The 23,619-nt window shown below is 40.5% G+C and overlaps 1 protein-coding gene across 1 annotated transcript in view; it reads right to left on the bottom strand.

Annotated features, from left to right (window-relative positions):
* RRAS2 (RAS related 2) overlaps positions 1–23,619 on the bottom strand; it is a 44,246-nt gene that overhangs the window by 5,403 nt on the left and 15,224 nt on the right. The window contains exons 2-4 of the mRNA XM_027651325.1: positions 6,730–6,817; positions 5,914–6,016; positions 4,397–4,505 (exon numbers count right to left, since the gene is read on the bottom strand). Of these exons, the coding sequence (XP_027507126.1) occupies positions 4,397–4,505; positions 5,914–6,016; positions 6,730–6,817 (300 nt within the window). The remainder of the gene's footprint in view (positions 1–4,396; positions 4,506–5,913; positions 6,017–6,729; positions 6,818–23,619) is intronic.

Below are 23,619 nucleotides of genomic sequence, written 5' to 3' on the forward strand. Positions count from 1 at the left end.
GTTCAGATACTCAATCAGATGCCCAGCTGCTCATTATCTATAAAGCTCAAATCACACAAGCCATGGGAGGACCTGAAGGTCTGATCCATCCGTGAGCACAGAGGTGTCGCTATGCACGACCTCACGTCCTACCACTGGCAAGAAGGTATTGTCACACTTTCATATAAGAAAACAATAGATAAGAGAAAGGCCAAAACAAAATGTTAATGACTTTGACCACCCAGGTCCCTGTACTGGTCCACCCCCCGAAATAAGCCACCTCAGGCCAAGCTATTTGTGAAGCAGTGAGTTTGCAAACCCAACACACCAAACTGCTGGTTTGCCAGCACTTAGGCTGCTGCCAGTCAAGGTCAAGGCATGAGGCTGCTTGCCTGGGATCACCACATTTGCTCATCATCTCTCTACACATAAACTGAAGACCCATGGATCTCTCTTTAAAACCTTGCTTTAAAAGAATCTAGCAGCAGAGATGATCTCAGCACTAGGTCACTGTGTTAGTTCAGTCATGATGCAAAAGCAAGAACTAACATTTAATGAAACCCAAGCACTTTCCTGTTGCAACTTGGATTTTTCTTGAAACCCTGCCATCTGGGGAATGATCAGACTTGACCCAGTTTAAGCTAGCAGTTATCTACAAAAAGTCATACATATCCTGCACTGACAAGTCTACTTCTCCAACAGTAGTGGTTATTATTAAAACATCTGGTGCTCTACTGAATTATCTTACTGTAGAAACATCCAGTGTCGAGTTGTACAGAATTAACCCATTTAAGAGAAAGACTGCTACACAGTGTGAGCAATGAGAGATGGTGTTTCAATTCTGGTTTCACAGTCAGCAATCTGTGACTGATTGGGGAATTTGGAAAGACTAGCAGCTTCATTCCTTATCATACATTCTATAGAATTATGTTTGCTTGTCCCCTAATGACTCATTTTTCTTTGTCACCCTAACCTGTGGATATTGAGAGATAAAAATCACAAGAAGGACGCTTAACTCCATTTATCTATGCAGTTATTACCATATTAAATCACCTATTAAATTTCAAACCTATTCTTTCACGTCTCTTCTTCCAAAGACACTTGTGAATCTGCCTGTAGTACATAAGAGCCACCACTATTTTAGACTATATCTTTGGTAAGCCCCAACAATTCATCAAGATCACACAATTGTTTGTGCACTTCTGCTGTACAACCCAGTTCGTGTATTTCCTGAGAAACAGCTGCCACCACACAAGGATGATTAGTTACGCCTCATTAGCTTCCAGATTTATGGTGTCACAAAGATAGTACTCTGTTCAACCTCAACACACAGTTACTTGGATAAAGGTGTGGTCAGACCCTTGAGACATCCAGAACTATTGTATACATTTAACTCTTCTGGGCTCTGGGAAGATTTGTTGGTTCTACTGAGTATCATCTGCCAATCCAAACACACATTAAATTACTTTCTTGAACTTAGTTTTAGTCTCTCGGAGGTAGCATGTGTTTCACTAGTCTACCTCCTGTCTTCCACAAAGAGCAGGCAGATGCTCAATACGAGCAGTTTTGATACCCAATTTCCTGAATTTCTAAAACCAGCCTGGCTGAACAGGTTTTTGATGTAACCCAAGTGAGGCCTCAAAGACCACCAGATTGAAAATACAAAAATGCAGAGGACTAGTCTTTCTCCTGGTTTTCCCTACAAGTTGCAGCCTGGGGACATCCCACACTTCCCACTCACTCCAGCACTCCTAGGCAAGCCTTTGCTCCAAGATCTCCCATCGCAGTTGCCTGCACAGCAAACCTGTAGCCAGACAAGTATGACCTTGCTTGTCAGGCTGAAGTTTTGCCTTACTTGGGAAGACACAGTGGCAAGGACTAACTTTCAGTCAGATCAGCAAGCTGGTCCCACTCACTGACTGGATTCCTGTGTTGAGAGTTCACATGATGGAGCAGAAACAACCCCACAGATGAAATGGAGACTCTGGCTGCATTTAACATACAGCTGATAACATCTAACTGCTTGGTGCTGCCAAAAGGCGAGGTCTCACTTTCTTGCCCCCACCCCAACTCCTCCCTGCTTTGCTGCAAGCCACAGTCCCACCCCTTCCCATGCTTACAGCGCTGGCACTCAATTCTTTCTGCAAGCTGATTTAGCTCACATAGGTCCCAGGAAGTCATTCCTGCTCATCTGTTTTACTCCCCTTCCAGAGAGATGATTCAACTGAAAGCGCCTCAAGTGAGAGCTAAGGCCAGCAAAGGAAGGAATGGGAATGTGAAGTCAAGAGGGAGGGGAGCCTCTCCCTTTTGGAGAACAATTATGTCAGCTCAGCATCCCCAAACCATTCCTTCACACTGACTTCAGCCCAACTGGAACACACCAAGTGACAGGGAAGGGGTAGAGAAGAGTTAAGAACATATAAGGAGCTGTTTCAGCAAACCCAGAACTGTTTTTTTCAGCTACATCTGTATAAGCCCCAGCTTACAATAGGAGTGACAAATACACCAACTGGCATATAAATGGTGAGTGACAGCCTCAAAAGTTATGCTCATCAGCATCTAATCAATTAAGGTAATTATTATAGCCATAAAAAGCAAAAGGAGATTTTGGCAACATATGCTTTTGTGTTCAGATATAAGCAGCAAAACTGCAAAGTTAAGCAATTTGAAAACAGCTGCTTAGAGTTTGAATGTGTACCAGCCCACTGTCAACTGAAAAATCAGCAGGAACCAGGGAGAGAGGGATAGTAGAACAGGTGATGGGCACCTTTCTGCCTTCAAGGGAGAAACAGAAGTGGTTTAAAAACATTAGGAGGGTGGAAGACAGAGAACAAAGTTTGTAACTGTTTCTAGAAAGGGATCTACAGTATTACCAACTACATTTGCAGGTATCCTCTGAGAACTGGGGCTGACAGCAATGATGTTATTTCCCTCCCAAAGCATCTGGATGTCTGTTCTTCAGCAATTACAATTAGCAGATAGTTCAGTTTCACCTACATGTTCTCCACGCCAACACTTGTGCATGAGTTAAAGTACATATGTTTCAAGACCTGGGTTAAATCTGGGAATTTTGATGGGGGCATGATGGTAACTGAAGAAAGAAAGTTTCACTTCTGCCTCAGGGACAGGCTGATAGTTCAGTGCATGTGTGAGTACATGAAGTTACTTCTGATGAATTTGTGAGCTATGTCTGTGAAAACTTTTTTTCCAATCAGTATCTTTCAGCATAGGTTTTGATTTTATCATGATCTTTCTACACCGGTTTTGGGATAAAGAGGTTGTGACAGTCAAGGAACTATACTCAAAAGGAATTTTTTTTGTACTAAATGCTTTATGTAGTATTCAAGAAATTCATTCAACAATGTACTAACTCATTGAACTTGTTAACATTATTTAATGTAAGCCTATTTTGTATCTGCTTTTCAACCGAGAAAAGATTTTATTCAGCAAAGAACAAGAATCTATGTGAGCACTTGTGGGCAGAAACTAAGCCACATCCTGGTATACAACTCTAAGAATATCTGATTGTTTGAAATTATGTTTTCCTTGTGTAACTTTTAAAATAATTACAGCAATTTTAGTAATATTTAGTTTACTCTCAGAAAAAAAAAATCATGTGTTTGCTAACAAGCTTTAGATGTCATCTTACTATGTCAGGAGAAAATATTAAGCTTCTCAAATAAACTGCTGAAGAAAATAGAAGTTTGACATCTGTTCCTTTCCTTCTGCTACAGTGAGATTATTTTCATTTCAGCTCAAATTAGTTTGATCCATTAAAAATCAATAGCAAACAGAGAACACACATTTAAAGATCCTTCTTTACATAATTCTAAACTAAATCTTTTCAACTGTCTTACAACTAGAGCTGAGGATGAATTAAAGTTTCAAAACTTTAATTTGAAGGCACATAAGTACAACAATTAACTGCCTTGCTGTACTTCCAACCTTTAAAGTATTAAGTCAGTTACACAGAAGACAAGTGGTCGAAGAGAAAACAGTGAACAGCTACTAATTTATCCATAACAGCAGTGAAAGGTAAAAGCAAGGGCACTGAAGCCCAAGGATCGCTGGAGCTAGTGCTGGAACGCACTCTGCTTGGCACAGCGCGGTGGTGAGTAACAGAACGGAGGAATTAGACACGTTCATGCCTGAGTAATCAAGTCATGACAGAGAGCTCTCAACTCTGTGAATATATTTGGTCTCAACATAACCCCACTGAGTCAGAGAGAAGATGTGCTGTATGTGGAATGCCATCATGCTTTTAAGATTCTTCAAGTACAAAACCCAAGTGTAATTTCTTGCATTGGAGTTAGTTTGTATGATATGGCTTTTTTCATTTGTTTGTTCCCATTCTGGCTTCGGGATGAAAACTGTAAAGTTTCTGAAAAACAGTGAGTAGTAACAGCAAATGAATTACCTGTCTTTGGTGGTCCAAGTCTGCTTTATTGCCAACTAGAATCATAGGAAACTCATCACGATCTTTCACTCTAAGGATTTGTCTCTGAAACTTATAAATTTCTTCAAAACTGTAAAAGAATAAAAGTAGAGCATCAGTGTACTAATTCACAGATTCTCAGGTTCTGCAAAAGTTCAGAAATGATGAGTCACCTATTTGGACTTGCCCTGCCATGACACACAAGCACAGACAGCTGCAGGCACTCCAGAGTCTGCTGTCACAGTATGACCAGTTAGAGAACCATTCAACACTCAAACTAAAAAAATCCTCAAGTTAAAAGCCTGCTATGCACTGGGCTTAGGTGGAGCTGCAGGGTGAGCAGAATGCTTACTGTGCCCCTGTCCCCAGACCCAGAGGCCAGAGAATCAAGCAACCACAGTCCATTCTACAAATACTAACTTCGGAGTTCAACTCTAGCTAGAATATTCAAACTACAGCCTAGAGACCCTGCTGATCAATATTTCAGCTGGAAACATCCATAGCTGCTACTGGGAATTCTGAGGGATCAAAGATGGAAAGTTTATTTCTTCAAAACCAGAAAAATGGCAGGGCTAAATGATCAGAAATCTTCCCAGTTACCGACTAAGTTATACCAGGTACTGATACTGTTCAAGCAGTAATGAATACTCCAGAAGTGTTTAAGGAAAGGACAGCAAAGCAGAAAGTTTCTTCCAGGACAGCATATTAAACAAGCTAATTTTGGTCTAAACAAGGATTTTTGGAGACTAAAGAAAGAAATCACTGCTTTCAAGTGAACACTGTTAAAGCTACATAGCTACATAAGGAGCTTCGGCACAGATGCTTGCAGACAATCACATCCCTTTGGAGCCTTCCCAGACACTATACTTAATGCCAGGCATATAATCTGAAGACATTTACACTTAGATTTGACAATTAAAACTTAAAAGCAAGATGATCATCAGTAAGAAAGTCGCATTAAAAAAAAATGAGGTAGCCAGACACTTCATCCAAAGGTGAATTAGAAGGAAGGTGTGCCACCAAGCATAGCTCCCCATGAACTTTTTAAGAAGATGTTTCATTTCCACTCTGCAGTCATTCAGTCAATTCATGGGAGAAAGCAGAGTGAGCACTGCCTGCAGAAGAGTGCAGAGTCATACCCTAAACTGGATACACCCATCCAGAAACCCAGAGCCAGTTACTTGATTTTGCACATGGCAAGAGGATGAATACCACAAATACCAGTCAATCCCAGAAAACTTTATATTCTGGACTGTAATAAAGTTCTTGAATAGAGCTGTCATTTTTTTGTGCTTGTTTCCAAGTCCTCTATTGAAAGAGACAGACACTTTCAACAAGTGATTGATTCAAAATTGGTTGTCATAAGTGCCGAAAGATTGCCACACCTAGAATCTAAGAGTGAATGCATACTTCATGCTTCTGTTTGAGATTATTTCAATTATGGATAATTTGAGAATAATTACGACTTGTTTGTCTTAACAACTTGACATCAGGCTTACCTTCCTCTATCTGTGACTGAGAAAACAAGCAGAAAACCCTCCCCTGTCCTCATGTATTGTTCACGCATCGCTCCAAATTCTTCTTGTCCTGCTGTATCCAGAACTGAACAGAAGAAAAATATGGATTACTACATTTCATGGTCTTATAGACTGAGAAAAAAATAACTCCTAATAAGACATTATTTAGAGTCTCTTCTGTACATCATAGCTAAACAGAAACCACTTTTCAAACATACTCTGGATTTTTTGCCAATATTCCCAACAAGTTTTTGGGATTGAACAATTCAAGACGTACCAAACACACTGAACAACAAAAAATTTGAGGACTTCTGCTAATTCATGATGAGCTGAAACACCTGAAAACTGCTTAAAGATACAGCAGATGAGGTTTGGGAGGGTTGTTGGTTTGTCCTTAAAGAAATCACTGACAAGGGAGAACTGAAACTTTTAAAGCAAAGTGCTCATATTGCACTTGGGAGAGACAGCACACAACAGCCCAGAGATGTGTTTTTTCACTCCACCATGTCACCCAGGAGTTATATAAACTCTCCTAGTTTTGTGGGCACTACAGCTTCAAACAATATCAAATTCAAAGAGCGATCCTTACACAAAGGGCAGAAGCACTTCAAACCCTGGGTGTCTCATCAATAAAACAAAGCGAGGCAGCTTTTATCAGCCATACACTTACATAAAAAAAAAAAACCAAAACACATGCTGAGCAGTTGTTGAGCTATAATTTCATTTGATGTCTGCAGATACAAACACAGGCACCGACGGCTCCAGGTTGTTAGACTGAACTTTAGCTGGGCTACTTACTGTCCAAGCGCGCAGCTCTCTCGTCTATCACACATTGCTTGGTGTAGGAGTCTTCAATCGTTGGGTCATAATCCGTAACAAAGTAGGACTGCAGGAAAGAAAACAAGTTTGTGTGTTAGACAAGCACATAAAAGGACACTTACCAAGGGAGATGCTAAAACTCTACGCTTGACAGCTTAGGGAAGATTTGCGTGTTTATTCACGTACAACCATTTGACACTTTATCCAAAGATAGCTGGTAATGGCTTTCCTATTCCTAGTAAATGCTCGTAAATCATAGAAATTACTAGCAGAGTCACTGAGTTTACTGGATTCCCACAGGATTTCTAGCATTTTCTAGACATTAGTGGTAGCTCCTGGAATTTCTCCGCAGGAATCCCTAGAAACTTAGTTACGAGAAACCTTAGAGCCCCTAGAAACTGAAAGTCTCTCGTAACTAAGTTTCTCTGAACTTCTGGTAGGGTTTAGAAGTTCTTTGGAATTCTCAAAAGTTTCCAGGATTTCTTCCCCCTGTTTCCAGAGCCAGTAATTTCTAGGAAGTGCCAGGATTTTCCCAGCTGTTTCTAGAACTCTCTAGCAGTCTTATAACAATTTTTAGCAACAGCTCTACGCAGCACAAGTGACACCTAGTTTGTTAGTTGAATAAAGTTTATTGGATCATTCCTGTTCCCAGGATTTATCTCCTGGTTTCAAATGACTAAGTCCACAAAGCCTCCAGAAAGACAACCCCTGAAAGCAGAATAAGCCTCAAAATGCCCGTGTTACCCATTGCCTAAGCACAAGGCTCCACCAGATACTGCCAGCCTGTTGCTTATCACCCAAACTGCAGAGCAAAGCACATTCTGGTACATCTCTCTAGAGACTGAGTGACCTGGTATTGAATACTGGAGTAACAATGCCATCTGAAGACAAGTTTAGATTTCAAAGGACGAATTTTTAGCTTGCATGCAGTCATAGTTAAGTTATCTTCACCCAAAACTAAAGCGCACTGGCATAACGAATCAACCCTGATCAAATTCCTTCCCCTCTGTGCTTCCAGCAGGCACTAAGGATGTGCACTACCCTGACTGTGCAGAACTGAAGGAGTACTACCTACATACATTATTCAGTTCCATAAGCCAGTAAGGAATTAGGAATGTTTTGAAACTACATAATGGTTTGTAGGAACAAAAAAAGAGGACTTTGTTCTTGTATTAAGAAGATAGCACCAAACCCAGGATGCGTCTCCTTATTCATGTCAAAATTCATAGTTCTCACTAAAGCGTCTTTCCCATTGCACAAATTCAAAGATATCAACAAGACACCACTCTATTCCTCCAAACTTACCAAAGTCAAGTTATCAGATGTCATAGTAGGGAAAACAAAAAGGGGGAAAAATAAGGAAGAACTGAAATCACAGCACCAGCTCACCAACCTTCTCCAGACACATCATTGTCAGTGTAGAATACAGTTAACTCTGTTCTTTGCAGATGGTTTATTAACATGGCTGTCTTTGTTCTTGTCCAGTTTCAGTTTGGAGCTGCCCATGAGGGCTGACTGCAGTACACTGTCCTGACTCCACCCAGCTGACCCCACCATTTGGACATGTCCACACTAAGGTTTCTAGTTCAACAGCATGGACCTGGGTTGCCCAGCAGAGCTCATCAACTGAGCTGCAGCTGCCTTACTGGGAGAAACACATCACCAGTTGTAGCACACTTGGCCAGCTGTGTATACTATATATAACCTATGCTCACGTACCACAACCCTCATGCAGCTGGCCACAGGAAGAGTATGTACAGGTTGCTGTTCATCTATTCATTTAGATCTGGTACCACACTGAAAAACTGCTGACCCCCACAGCAGAGACACTGAACAGCTCCTTTGCATTTTGAGCAGACACCAGTAAACTGTCCTCTCAGGATACACCTACACAGCAGTCTCAGTCGCTTCGCACCCAGACTAAGCAATCTCCCACAACACCACCCACACAAAACCAATCAACCAAACAAAAAAACCCAAACAACCCTCCACCCCGCCAAAAAAAATTCAAACAAGCCAACAGGCATGGGATCCTAAACACAGCACCCAAACTTCAGGATTCCCAGAAAAAGTGCCTATCTGTAGACAGCAGAACATCTCATCACAGAATAAGCCACCAGAACATACTCTTCCAACTACGAGTCATCCCTTTACCTTGCTTTCATGAAGACTGAAAGAGGAAAAAACCTCAGCCTTAAAAACTGTTCTTTTCTTTTGCCTGTATCCTTGGCTCAAACCGTGCTACCGAGGAGCTTAAGAACAGACTTTCTGAGGAATGAATTTACGCAAACTATAAATTAGGTCTCAATTCTGTGGCCTTTAACAGTCTTAGAAAGACGGATGAGAAACTTACGTGAACATACAGTTGTATAAATAAAATTATTTACAGACTCCGACTTTAGAAGGGACGATCACAAGGAAGGGAATTTAAGTCCTATGTTTGATTAAGAAAACAGAAAGTGATACTTATAAAAAAGCATTAGGTGACTAAAACATGGTGTCGTTCTCAGTATATCTGGAAATTCAGGGTTCTGATTTGGAAGATAAAGCATGTACTCTGAAGTTACTCCCTGTCCCCCTTCAGCTTCAGCTTTCATTTCTCTATCATGCAGAATTCAAAGTTACTGTCTGAACCTTTACATCTACAAAACAGTAAAGTATGTCAGGTTTTAAATAAAAGGAAGAATTTGGAATATTTTTTTTTTACTCTCACAAACCAGTTATTAGTAGAACAACTAAAGTAACAAGTTTATATCCAACAAGGGCAATGTTTTTCACTAAGAGAGTTCAGAAAAAGAAAACCATAATAATCTCAGAGGAATGCTTCTTATTTTCCTCATTATCTGTCCAAGGGCCAAGAACTACAGCATATTCTGTAATCTCCAGAGCATTTCTATGATTCCCTCCACCCCTTTTAGTTTGTTTGTTTCTTTTTAAATAAAAAAACCCAAATCACTACACACAAAGCAAGAATGCCAGACTAGGTACAGAGACATGGAACGTGGTTCCTCCCTCAAAAAAGGAAACAAGATTAAGCTGTCCTGATCCAGCATCAGCCACATCTCAAATTCACAATGAGCAGATGCCAGAGCTCCCCCATTTAACAACTGCTCTTACAAGCATTTTCTTCCCTCCCATGGAGCTGCATTGCCAAATCTGCTGTCACAGCCACTACAGGAGAGGTTTGCAAGGCAATTAGTGTTGTGGTTTACCTCCAGGCACTGGACAAGACTCATGTGCCTGAAACAGCTGCTGGTTTTGAAAGAGTTGCATTGGGACCATGTGCCACAGGACACATGACAACCACAGCTTGCAGGCCTTGTCAGTCAGGGTTGATTTAAAAAAATTAGATGTAGCAGACACAGTATTTATCAATTTGAGCAGAATGGACCTTACCGCTGCTGTTCAAGCCATGTTTAAAGAATTAAGGAATGGCAGAGCATATCCTGAAACATTCCATGAGGCCATACATTTACTCCTGATTGCCACCCTGCAGCAGTGGCAAGGTGCCTGCACACCCAACAAGCCCAACACCAGCATAAGTAGCTCTGAAGAGGTCAAGGAGTTTGTGGCAGAACCGCTTAAAAGACTAACGGGAGCACAATTCCAGCAGACACAAACCACTGACAACCTACTGGTTTTAAACTGACGCCAAGTCTAGACAAACTAGAGGAGCAAGCACACACCAGAGTGTTGGATTACTCAGGCCTGCCTACTGCTGTCAGCTTTATGAAGGCTGTATGTGCAAGTCTTAACACCTCAGAGCAGTCACCCTGCTAAACTACAGCAACACTTGGAAGGCTGCAGCAGGTGTCTGGGATGGCAGCTGGTACAGAACACACCACACCACCCTTACAGACCAGGTTGCCAAATCTACTCTTCTAGGAGCAGTTGAGTCTCTATACGAGATGGAGGAGCCACGACTCATTCAGCTGGCTCCACTGCAGTTGGCCACTGCCTGCAGGAAATAATTAGAAGCAGCTAAATTTCTTCAAAGAAGATAGTAACTTGAATACACTCCTCTGTTACACCACTCCCTTAATCACTAGTAAAAATCAAGGCTCTTTCCACCCATCTCCTAGAAGGGAAACGAGAAGTCAAACCCAGTAGTCTCATCAACCATTCAATTTACCCAAAATATTACGCAACAGGTTTTCTAGGTTTTCTCTTTCTAAGACTGCTTAGGCAATCAAGTCCAGAGATGGGAAAGCCTGCTGCCAAGGACACAAGCCCTTTTGCAAAGGGGAAAAAAAACAGAACAAAACTCCATCTCTCCACAGTACCTACATCACTTATAGCTGGGCAATCCACCACCGAAATCCCTTCCTATACACACACTTATCTTAAAATGTTTTTCACACAATCTCCTGGCCTTTGCAGGAGTTTCTATTTGCAGTGCATAGAAGCAATAACACTACTATACAGATTACTGCTCTAGCAGTCTTTCTCCATTTAAGGCAACAGCAATCCCTAAATCATTGTTTCAATCACTCAAGTCTTTTGGTAAGGAGAACATGTGAAAAGCTGCTCTCAGTTTATCATCTTCCCCCTTTTTATGCTGCCTTTAATGCATATAGAGAAATTCCCCCATTAGCTAGACTTGCTTACAAGCTCAAGTCCTGCTCCATACATTAATAAAAACAACTAAGTAAAGACACCCTAGTGCTGATTCACAGATTTTATGCACCTTTTCTGATTTACTCTTCATAAAGTAATCAACAGCCCACAATTCAAAAACCCATAGGACTACTTTCTTTTGCACTTTTATGTTTTAAGGGGGGAGAGAAGCAGGATGCCACGAATGGGAGGCTGCTCTAAGCTGCAGTCCAGAGGTTGGCTGCATAACATTCTTCCCTTTATCTTCACACAAAGCTTGAAGGACACGCAATGAAGGGCAGCCTAGCAGTGAAAGCTAAAGGAGTGGTACATGCCAAAATATATATTCATCCTTGCTGTCTCTATAATCTCCAACTGTATTTACTAAACACACAAATAATGTTTCAAAGAGCCACTGGTTGCTTATTTAAATTTTTTCCACATGTTTAAGGTTTTGATTCCAACCCAGTGAAGGCAAGGAAATAGAAGGGTTTCCACCCTCCAGCTTAAGTTACAGACCAGCTCTGGATTTAAATAAGCATCTACAATTTGAGCATTGCAAATAGCCCAGAAATCCTTCCCACCTATAATTTGTATGCTAGAACTTAAAACAAACATGTTGGTCAATGCTACACACCAAAGCTTCAACTTTATAGACTTGAGTACATTCCCAAATAACCGAAATATAGGATCCCAAGACATCTCCTAGGCTGTGCTACTTGACAGTGTTTCTTTTGGCGGTTTCTCCTGTGACTACCTTTTGCAGTATCATCTCTTCTCTAGGTTTTACCTCATTTCCCCTGCACTTCACCAAGAACATGTCTGCACTTGACCCACTCACCCAAGCTGAAGCTCAATTCACTATCTGCAGTGGCACATCTTCACCATGGGCGTAGAACAAATAACAGTATCGGCTACAGCCCTATCACACACCACGCTAATAACATCAGAAATACTTAACCCAGAAAGAGACAAGAACCCGACCAAGTTCCCTTCATTTAAATGGGTATTGCTGGCTATCATTCCAATTGATGAAGTCAGCGCTACAGTTTAAGATCAGAACTCTTGTGCTCTGGTCAGTCAGTAGGGCCATAAATTAAGATATTTTTGATTGGGGTACTTGTCTACACTGTAACAACTTTCTCAGACCTTGAATTAAGATCTGACTGCATATATTCGTTTGCAATCTTCACTGCTTTGCCACCCATGAAATCTTCAGCCTCTGCCTTCAACCCTTCCACCTAGGAGGAGTGGCACAGCAGCCAAGTCTATACTAATGTGACCCCAGTGTCACACTGTGCCCTCCCCTCCAGGCTGCAGAGGAGGGGACTGTTTCTAGGAGTTTTAATCTACATTCCTGTCCCAAAGGAGCAAACATACAGGTTCTATGTCACCACAGACATGTTCCTAGAGGAAGGGTGGCAGTAATCTGTCACCTTGCTCAAGCACTACACTGGCCCTGGTCCAGAGTTAACCTGCCCAGTAGAAGGGGTAATTAGGCAAAGCAGTGACTCCAACCTCAGCACCTCAAAAGATTAAAAGAATCACCTCCTTTCACAGCACAAAAGAGGTTCTTTAAATCATTTCTTCAGAATATTTGAGTTGGCTGGCTAGAAAACAAGGAAAACACACAGGAAAAAACTTTAACGGACTTCTGGTAGCAAACATAAACCCAGACTGCATTCCAGAATAAGGGAACAGACACAGCAAAACACACAAATTTAGCATTTTGCAGAGCCCCACGTACTTGGGTCACAGAAAAAAATAAACAAACTAAGAGCACACCACTGATCAGAGAGCCTCTGACAAGCTTGTTCCAATACTTAACATACACCAATCCAAGGGCAGGTGGTTCACTAGGACCCGATATTTCTAGACAGGTCTAACTGGTTGTTGCTGGGGGAGCAGGAGGTGGATGCTGTTAGGGTTGATGACTGGAAGTGCCACCTCTGCAAAGGTTTTGTGCAGTGCCCAAGCCAGTACCAAAAGAAGACTGCAGGAGCTACCCACAGCAACCCAGCACGATTTCAAGCAGAAGAGCTCAAGATGGCATTTAGATTGCTTTCCTGCCATAAACAGTCACACTTTATAGAATGAGATGAAGTATTTTGGTGTTGAACATTGCAGAAAATAGCAGGCCAAATGTCTAGAATTATGCTGATAAAGACCAGACTGAAGAAATAATGATTAAACCACTGGCTTATACTACAGAAGGTCAGGTGTATCATGCTCCAATCATCCCATATTCCTATGAATCTTAAAGAGTTCTTTTTTCTTTTAATTACACCTACAGTAAGAACACCCATTCCTCTCTTCTGAAAAATATAAATTGAAAGATAGTCAGTTTGTAAGTAATCAGTGATGCTTCCCTCAATTTACACTACTTCCCACTGTTCTAATGTATACTGCTAGCGTTGTTATGGCTATCCAGGGAAACAGATGTCATTTGTCACTACAATTACTGCCATTATCCAGTGATGTGAAGCACTTAATTTCATGAATAGTGAAAACTGAGACACAAAGAGAGAAGAGCATTACACTGAAGAAAGTTATAGTGAAAGACAGATGACACGAGCCATGTATAAGCTAAACCCTTTGGAAATTCATGCACAGGTTGAAAAGTTTTTATTTGTTCCTGAAGAACTAGCAATACATATACATGTAATACTGAACTTGATGATTAAGTACATGCTTAATCAAATCTTAATGGTTCTGTTAAAGAACAAAAGCATAATGGAAAATGCAAAGTTCTTGAATAATCCATGGCAGAGTGTATCCATTAAACTGCCCCCCTGCCAATATACAGTTCAAAGACAGAAGAGATAGTAGAATATAAAAATAAACACCTGCTTTGGTTAAGTATAGGTAAGTCTTCTCCTTAGCTTTTGACAATCCTTGCATTGCATGAAAAAGTTGTGCTTGGTCTGTAAACACTAAAAGTGTGAGTTAGGCAGATTATATGGCCACATACTCTTCTGTCTCTCCCTCTCCCCTTCCCTGTCCTTCCACAGACACTGATCATGGAGTGAGCACATCAGAAAAAGAAAACTACCAAGAAAACTGTGTTCAGTGTATGGGCACATTTAATACACTTAGCTAAATATAACACAGTTCTTTTCTTTATGGACTTTGTTCTGCGCACTACTCAAAGTACCTAAAAACAAAACTAGCTTTGCTTCCCTCACAGGTGTGGGCAAACATGAGTTAGAATGGGGGGAGCAAGGGGAGAAAAGATATGGAGGGTAAAGTGTCTTCAAGCTGAAGATTAACACAGATATCTAATTCTGTCTATGTGCCTGTAATTTTTACATTTCCTAAATGAACACTTGAATTCTGCATCCATAAACGTACTCATTTCCAATGCTGTTTCTCCAGACAGCCATATGCTAGGAAGTTTCAGATTTCATCCCTGGTTCAGCAGGACTGACTTGTGTTACAGATTTAAGAACCCTGTTGGTTCTGGATCATCAACTTCTTCTGCAGGAGTAAGTCTGCAGTGGACCAAGACTCAACATGAAAGACTAAAATCAAACTGAATTTTGTGCACTGACAGGGAACATTCACCAACTCTTACATCTTTCAACATGCCTAAAAAACTGTCTGCTAAGTTTTGCCATTCCCCCAATTGCTACTTATAATAAAGAAGCTTTACCTTCCCCAACCCCACTTAGGGTGCAGAAGCACAGGAAACAATTTCCCTTTTTTTCCCCTCAAACCTGGGACCCCAGGCACGGCTGGCAAAACAACTTGGGTTTTATAGATTGAAATCTGAAGTGCGACTCCTAAACAGATAATTACAAGATTCAGTGAAAAAAAACCCCCCAAACCCTAAGAATAAACCCAGAGAGGGCAGACTCGCTTGGGGAAAAGAAAGTGTCTTTGAAACATAACTAAGGCAGCCTCTCAGTGCGTGTTCAAATCGGAGAGGTTTAAAGAATACTCATTAAATCTACTTTGCTGAAAAGCTACATGCCTTTTTGCTAACATCCTGCCAAGTTTAAACACACCATTAGGGTAATCCTTTTAAAGAGATAATACACACCAATTTGATGACCTTAAATGTCTTTTCCAATCTAAAGGACTCTATAATTCCAATTATGGGCAGAGTGGGTACTGGTTACATGCACATAACACGAATACTGATGAGAGTAGGTTTTCTTTTAATATATATTTTGCAATGCATGTGAACACCTTTTAAAATATTAACTTCCTAAAAAAAACCAGCAGATTGATACTTTTTTAAAACAGCTTTCACCTTTTAAACTGAATCTGCACTTTTGCTTACGTCTCTTTTCAGTTCCCAGCTTACAGTTCTCCCCACGGTACAGCAACTCAGTATTAGCAGCTCACCCAGCCTGTGAACATTTCCCTCCAATTAATAATTCTCAAATGTCTCAAAAATCAAACCACACCAAACGCCAAGTACACTCACACAGAGACCTGTTTTAGGCAATACACGCACTAAACTTTGGCCTCTTGAATACTTCCTGGTGGTGCAGTTTTCATGACTCAAGATCAGAGAATGTACACTTTCACTGTCTGTGAAGACTTCTTTGTAATGCCTTGAATTAATGTCTTTTAATGCCAGTAAGCACCTACAAAATTCTTTGAAGGCAGCTATGCAATTTCTCAAGTCGAAACACGTCTGACTGTAAAACATTCTATGCTGCAAGCACAGATGAGTCTTGATTTAATTTAATTTCATTTTTGCTTCACAGTAAGTATGTGCAGGAACTATGAACACACCAAGTACTTCATCCTCCTGATCTTAGCCACTTGTAATTCAAGGAATGTTTAAAATATTTGTGACATGTTATCTTTTCATCCATAAAGGTTTATCAGGTTTAAGCAGTTTTCAACCTAAGCAGCCCACACAAGCTCTTCACAATGAAGTCAAGTTTTTATCTCAAGAAGCCAGTGATATTTTTTAAAAAGTACATGTCCGATTTTAGGACTTCGTATTACCAGCTAATGGGGACTTTAGCTGCAGGAGAAAAGAAGGTAAGGTTGCTCAAAAAAACCTCCTGGTGAGGCAGGAGTTATAGAACACCTTTTCTCCTACACATGAAATCATGAGGATGCCTCAAGATATACAGTGCAATGCAAGAGATTTTGGTTTATAAACTTTAGTACCTTAACAGGAGAAGACGACTTACAGTTAATTAAAATAGCTCTTCACTTCAGTAACTTAGACCTAACTTATAACAGTCAGCAACAGCCTTCAGGTGAGCAGCTCTGAGGAGATCCATATTTAGGGCATTTACAGTCTACTAAGAAAGAAGCCACTTCATAACTCCTTGAGTAACACACAAAAATCCGAAATGCAGACCAAAAAAGCTCATTCCATGGTAAAAAACCTCTTGAGGAGAGTGCAAGTATTCACATCAACTCAGAACCTTTTAAACAGGTTCAAGTTGCAAACAAATGGCTTGTTAATTAGACTTCTCAGATTGTCTAGCTTAGGTTATGGACATTTGGAGCCATACAATTACATTAATGTAGTAACAAGTTCTTCTAGTTTAACAAGCCAGTAAAACAAAGCTGCACTCCAGCAACTCTTAACTCTTATTTCACATTTTAAGTAGCTGAAAATGTTTGATCTCTGGGACTCCACAGTAAGCTAAGATCAAAAATTTCTGAAGTTAATGTCTTTCCTATTCTGAAAGTAGGAACTAAAGATCCGTTCTAGATAGTAAGAGCATTTTCCTACCCTTCTTTTACATCTCAGATCTCTACAAAGCCAGGTGCCGCTGTCAGCTGTGTAGGTTTGTAACAGTTCAGAAACAGATGTGGGCTTGGACCACAGTTCATCAGAAAGAGTCAGGCAGAAAACCTGAGGAAGGCAAATTCTCAACATTCTTCATCTTAAAACATTTTTTTAACATGGTGATACAGCCAGGTTAACTAGCCCATTACACCCAGAGCCTATGGTTTTCTAGAATGAGTCAAGTTAGGATTAAATATTTCTATGCTAGTATTTTACTGTACAGTTAAACTACAGCAACTTCCTGCTAATGGAAGAGGGAGGTTTTATCATCGCCAGTTCTGGCATTCTGCAATTACTCCCTGCTGCCTTTAGGACTATCAAGAGATCAGATAGTTCAAATTACCAGCCAAAAATTAAAGAAGTCTCTCTCCTAAATACTAGCCATACAAACCATTTTTATATGTACAGGCACTTCAGTAAAGTTCATATCACTAGAAGATGCCTTTTCACCCAACTCTAATATATATAACTTTTTTAATATATAATTTGTGCACATATATATATCTACATATATCTATATATAAAGTGCTGAACAGGGACTGAACTGAAATAGTGAAAGCTTACATAAGTTTTAATCATAGCACTTATTCTGTTAAAGAATAAGGGACACAGAATCTATTAGCACATAGGCAATCAAAAGTTGAGATGACTCCTTCAGAGCCAGTAACAGATCTTATTTCCACTGCCAGATTATGGTAAGCATTGATAGCAATGCACTAGTTCCTGTCCTATAGGGTTTTTTTTTCAATTACCAGTAAATTCCATGGAATTTCTGAACACCAGCTTGGACAATATCCAACATAAAAACATTCAATTTCATTAGCAAAGTCTGGAGTGCTTTATTTTTCCACGATTTGTTGACTGATCATTAGAAGCTAATTATTTAGGAAAAGGCTATAAAATAGCACTTATATCTAATAAGAACTATTGCGTCAAGAAGATAAGCACAGCTCTAATAGCTTTATTTGCCCAAATTACATATTTATTCAACTCCAACCTTTTGGCCTTAGATTAGACTGTCTAGACTAAATTTGCAGACTACAGACAATTACCATTATCTTTAAGTTTTGAAAGTGCCATAAGCAGAAGCATCAGGAACACTGAAACGACAGCTCTGTTATTTAGCCATCTATTTTCATTAGCAAGGTTAATAATTATTAGCCTTCCCCACAAATCCTCACCCAACTAAGTAAAACATACAGCAGTTATCCTGGAGCATGACAATTTCAAATGATAATTAAATAATTGGTTGCCAACCCACGAAATAATGGACTTTTCAAAAGTGTGTTAATCATTCAGGAGTGCCAGCATCTGAAGCTTCATGATGCACATATTATAATGGTAAAATGTGCAGCAAAACCAATTAAAATGAAAACATACTGGGTAACTTCCCCTTCGAAAAGGGTGTCTGAACAGCTTGCAGGTGACAAGCTATCAACAAGAAGTTCATGCTAAAAAACTACAACAGCAATAACATACTAAATGCACACTTCTAACACGGCAGTCTCTTAAGTTTTCCACACACCACAATGACAGGGCACGAAAGCCACAGCAAACCAGTCTGACCAACCCAAGCACACGAGTCCCACGCTGCAGTCCCACCCACCGCGGTAGCTCAGCAGCCAGGAGTACCCAGGTATTTTCACACGTCCATATCAGTCACCACACTCTAATCTGAGATGAAAATGTGCTTTCCACCTCCAGAAACCATTTCTCAGAATTCTGTGACTAAGCAGCAAAACCTCTGAAAGAAGGAGAATTTGTACTGGTCAATAAGTGGGTTTTTTTCCATGTGATCTGTACTTTCAGATTTGGCTGCTCCGAGCAGGGCCAGCACACAGGCTCCCACAGGGACCAGGAAGGAGAACAGAGCACCTACATGCCACTCACTCCCAAGTGCAGCAACAAGCTCTGTAACCTTAATGCCCCCTCCACAGAGTGGAGTTTTTCAAGAGGTTCACATTTCAGCATCAGATTTTTAACCCAGACACATCAAGGAGAAGCGCTCACAACCTTAATTTGGGATTTAGAGCCAAACAACGAAAAGCTTGAGAGTATTTTTTACCTTGTCTCTAACGTAAGGTGTCAGGTTAACCCACCTAATTGTGAGAGTGAAAAGGAAGGAAGGGGATCTCTTCCAAGGTACGGCAGGCTGCGTCAGCCTTTCCACGCTAGGGACAGTGTGTTCAGACCTTCCTGGCACACAAGCAGTCCCTTTGTTTTGTTCAACTGTTCGGGCGCAGCGTTCGACAGATCTGATTCCGACAGACGGGAAGAAAAAGAGCCCAGACTTGGTCATTGTCAACCGAACTTAGCAGAGCAATGTGGTGAGTTACCCCATCCGTGGAGCAAGATTGAGAAATCCTAGCCCATCTCAGTAGAGAGTTACTAAACACAGATATTTCAGTGGTGCAGGCTGACCTGAAATCATGGGGAGGCATGATGGTCATCAAAAAGCACAAGCATTTTAAACAGAGGCTGTTCTCACAGATGTGGATGCTACTGCTTCGTAAGTAATGGTTCAAATTAATACCATTGTTTTCAAAATTCCAGGTTTCTGTAAGAACAAATATCAGAAGTCAAACAAACAGAGTGCAAAGAACCTGTAGTGTGGACTTGTTTAACTGAAACAAAGCTTCAGTTGGACAAAACACTTTGAAAAAAGTAATACTGAGTATTTTCCATCACAGATACCAGCAGAGTACAATGCTTTCCTTTCCAGATTAATCAGTGCTTGCAGGGAAGTTAAATCTTAATGTCCTTGAAGAATGCCTTCATAGACTCTCTCTCACTACCACAAGCAGCAGATTTCAAGATCAAAGGTTATTACTCCTTCCCATCTGACAACAGTGTAATTCAGCCTGGTTTTCTCATCAAGGGGTACAGTGCATCAGGACTGTTTACAATAGGGTATGTAGCACTTCATTTCTGACTTTTCAGAAGCAAAGCCATGTATATTGGAACTTCTACATTACAGACAGACAGCTGCAGTTCCTAGAAGAAATACATGAGATAACAGAGAATGTTTTATCCTAAACAGAAATAAAACCAAGAAATACCAAACAATCAGACTCAGGGTTGGGAATGCTTAGAAATTACTGCTCTTTTTTTTGCATCAGTCCCACAAGTCAACCCAAATGTACTGTCCTGCGGTATCTCCAGCACCTGCATTTTATTTCCCTTTGAGGTCCATGCCCATGCCTGTGCTACACTGACATCCACAGTTCATGGCACAAGGTTGCTCACGATTAGTGAACTTGCTTTTAAATCAGCAAATCTGCAAACTACTACATGAAGTTTATGTGCAACCTAACATTTTCTGTGCGCCTCCCCCAGAATCCATACTCACTTACGCTTAGCTGAAGAGTATCAAATTGGGCAGTACCTATTTTACCCAAATTATTTTTATAGCCTGCATGAAGTCACATCAACATCAGAACTGCACAACAAGCAAGAGGAAGATGCCCAGATGGTCCCCCCTTTTGCACCACCAAGCAAGTGGTTGCACACAGGCACACTCCAGCAGCGTGGCACTCATGAAGCCAAGTCATTCACAACAGGAATATTTACTAGGGAGATTGAGAGAAGCAAGTTCTTGAGTGGCATTATCCCCTCATTTAATCAAGACTTGAAAAGCACAATGTGACCAATATGGTTGCAACTTACATATGAGGAAATGTGCACACAGTCAAATTCCAGGAACCAGAAACTACCAAGTGGTTTTACCGTTGCTAATCCTGACATGTAAGTAAGATTTCATTGTACAAAACTGGTAATAAGCACTATCTTGCTAAAATTAGCTTGTTAGCTTATCTATAGGGAATAGGAAGAGATCCTAAGGCCCTAGTAAGCACAATTAAATGCTCTTAAGCAGTGCCAGAATTTTCAGCCTCAGTAACTTCAGACTTTAAAGTCAAAAAGAGTGTCAAATGGAAATACATTTATGTTCTCAAATTTTAATAAAAATGCTTTTATCTTCAGTAGTCAGTCAATATATTTAAGCAAGTAACAATTTCCATCTAAAAAAAAGCATATTTACCAGCAAAACATTTGGTTGTACTAAAACCAACCACAGTGTTTCTTCCCCTTCGCCTCTGCACCTGTGGCTGTAGTACCACTCTTAGTCAGCATCACCCCAAATCACAGGGCAGGGAAACACATAGGAAACTCAGAGGGAGCTTATTTTTTGCTTTGAATTATCACAGACATCACATGGAATAGAAAATGTTAGAGATAACTAACTTTACTTAACATCTACAGTATTAACAAAGTTAATGTTAATAATGTTCATGAAAAGACTGGACACGGCACTTAATGCCATGGTCTAGTTGACAAGAAGGTCATCAGTCAAAGGTTGGGGTTGATGAACTCTAAGGTCTTTCCCAACCTAACTGATTTTCTGATTCCGTTAGATGAATATTTCACACGACCTTTGAGTTGGAAGACCTAAGCAGTTAGGTCTTAATCATGGCTTTTGTACTTTCAGAGACTGTATTACCTTAATAGCAAGGATTGTTTTACCCCAGTGAGAATATAATCACTCCCAAACCATGTGCTGCTGTAACTAAAGCAAGAAAACCAAATGTATCTCTGGTGAGGGAGCATCCTCGTCCGATTAAAACTCAGAGACACGTTAGCAGACTTGTTCTCATGTCAAGACCTACTTCATACTACACGGCGCCACAAACCAGTTTTATGTGCAAATACCTACTTTCACATTTCAAAAAGCCACATCTATGACGAACCACATCAAGAAACTGCAAGCAAACATTCAGTTGAGGTGCTACATAATCAGACACCACATGCAGTCAACAAGTGTTTTCACAGTATGGCCATTTATGGTAGCAGTAAAGAAAGCAAATGAAAGAATGGAGCAGTCTTACATCAAGTATCATCACTTCCCATGGTGGAGCTGATTCTAAGTAACAGATAAAACCCCATGATTTGTATTAAACACTACATCCACAGGCAATCCCTCATTGTTTAGGGAATTCACAGCTTGATCTAGAAGCATTTTCTAAAGTCACACAGACCCTAGGATCACTGGAAAGCAAGGTTTAGTATTTTATTCTCCAATATCGTATTTAGCACTGTGTTAGAGCAGGTTCCAGAATAGTTCTCTACCCACCATTTGTGAGGGAAGTTCCTCCATGGGGAAGGAGACCTTAAATTGAGACCAAACACTCTCATTCAGAAGCACAAACTGTTGAAAGTCAACAGTGCCCAATTTCCTTGAAGAGCTGGATGCTCAGGTAGAACCTGAGCTCTCCACTGAAGACCTTTTCTCATAAAACAATGGTTATTGTAATTTGTTGTTTGAAGCACAAAAGCTCCATATACTAACCCAGCCACACATGCTGTGATAGCACGGCCCTGAGACAGCCATTCTCCACTTGTGGTTCTGTCATCTAAAGCTTGTAAATACACCTTTGCTTAAGTAATTGGCAAGCAAATTAATACAGCAAACAGGGTTTTTACAGCTAAGTGCTCTTCCTTCAGTACAGCAGCAAACTCTCTGGAAACTACTCAATGCATCTACAGAACTTGAGACCATCACAAGCACGCAGACCTCCATTGGATCTAAAAACATTCATCCTTTTGGCACTCTTCCCTTGCTCCTTACCCGACCCACATATTAAAAACCTCAGGGGGACCATCTGCATTGCAGGTACACAAACCCTTCCAAGAATGTATCCTTACTACAGCCTTTGCTGGTATCCCAAAGCTTAGTAGACTCACCATCAACAGAAAGAGAAAACCTTCGGCTGAGGGATCTTAACTCTTTCATATGCTTCGCTCCAGGGAAATGCCCCAGCCCAGCTAGAAGCTAGCAGAAGCACCACAGGTCTAAATACAACAGATCTCAGCTCAACTCAGTTAAACAAAGTATTTTTCTCATCCTTTTGCAAAACTGTAACTTTCTGTGCTTATTTAAACACATTTAAGCTGAGTTTTCTGTTGCCACTTCTTAGGAGGAGTACAGCTAACTCTTCAGAGCCACCTGTATATTCCACGCAAACCTTCAAGGACAGCTCTTTACCAAAGTTCACTTGAAGAGAATAAATTCTTCTCTCCCTCTCCTGCTACTCCTGCTCTGAATAAAACATAATCTAGTATTTTAGCAGGCTTTCGAGTTTTAAAGGAAAATAAGGAAGGCACACCACTAAAAATTAAAAGAATTTGTTTTTCTCCTACGCCATACTCATGCTGACCAGTTTATCCTCCCCTCCTCAAGATGACTAGCAGGCTTTTTGATTTTTAGCTTGTTAAAAGTATGAACTTAAAAACTAAGGGTTCAAATTCAAATACTTCAGTTCAGTAACAGCATACAGTCAAGATCACCTCCGGGGGTTTCCAGCAAGGTGATTTCCCTTCTGTCCCCTGTGTGCACTCATTCTTACAAGGAATTTACATAAATTCTCAAATAAACTTGTTTTCTAAACTTGCAAGCTGCTGCCAGCCTGCACAGAGCAGCCAGATCACATGATTTTTTTACTTCATTTGCA

Source organism: Corapipo altera, unplaced genomic scaffold, assembly GCF_003945725.1.
Source record: "Corapipo altera isolate COAL_440 unplaced genomic scaffold, ASM394572v1 78, whole genome shotgun sequence".
Classification (NCBI taxonomy): Eukaryota; Metazoa; Chordata; class Aves; order Passeriformes; family Pipridae; genus Corapipo; species Corapipo altera.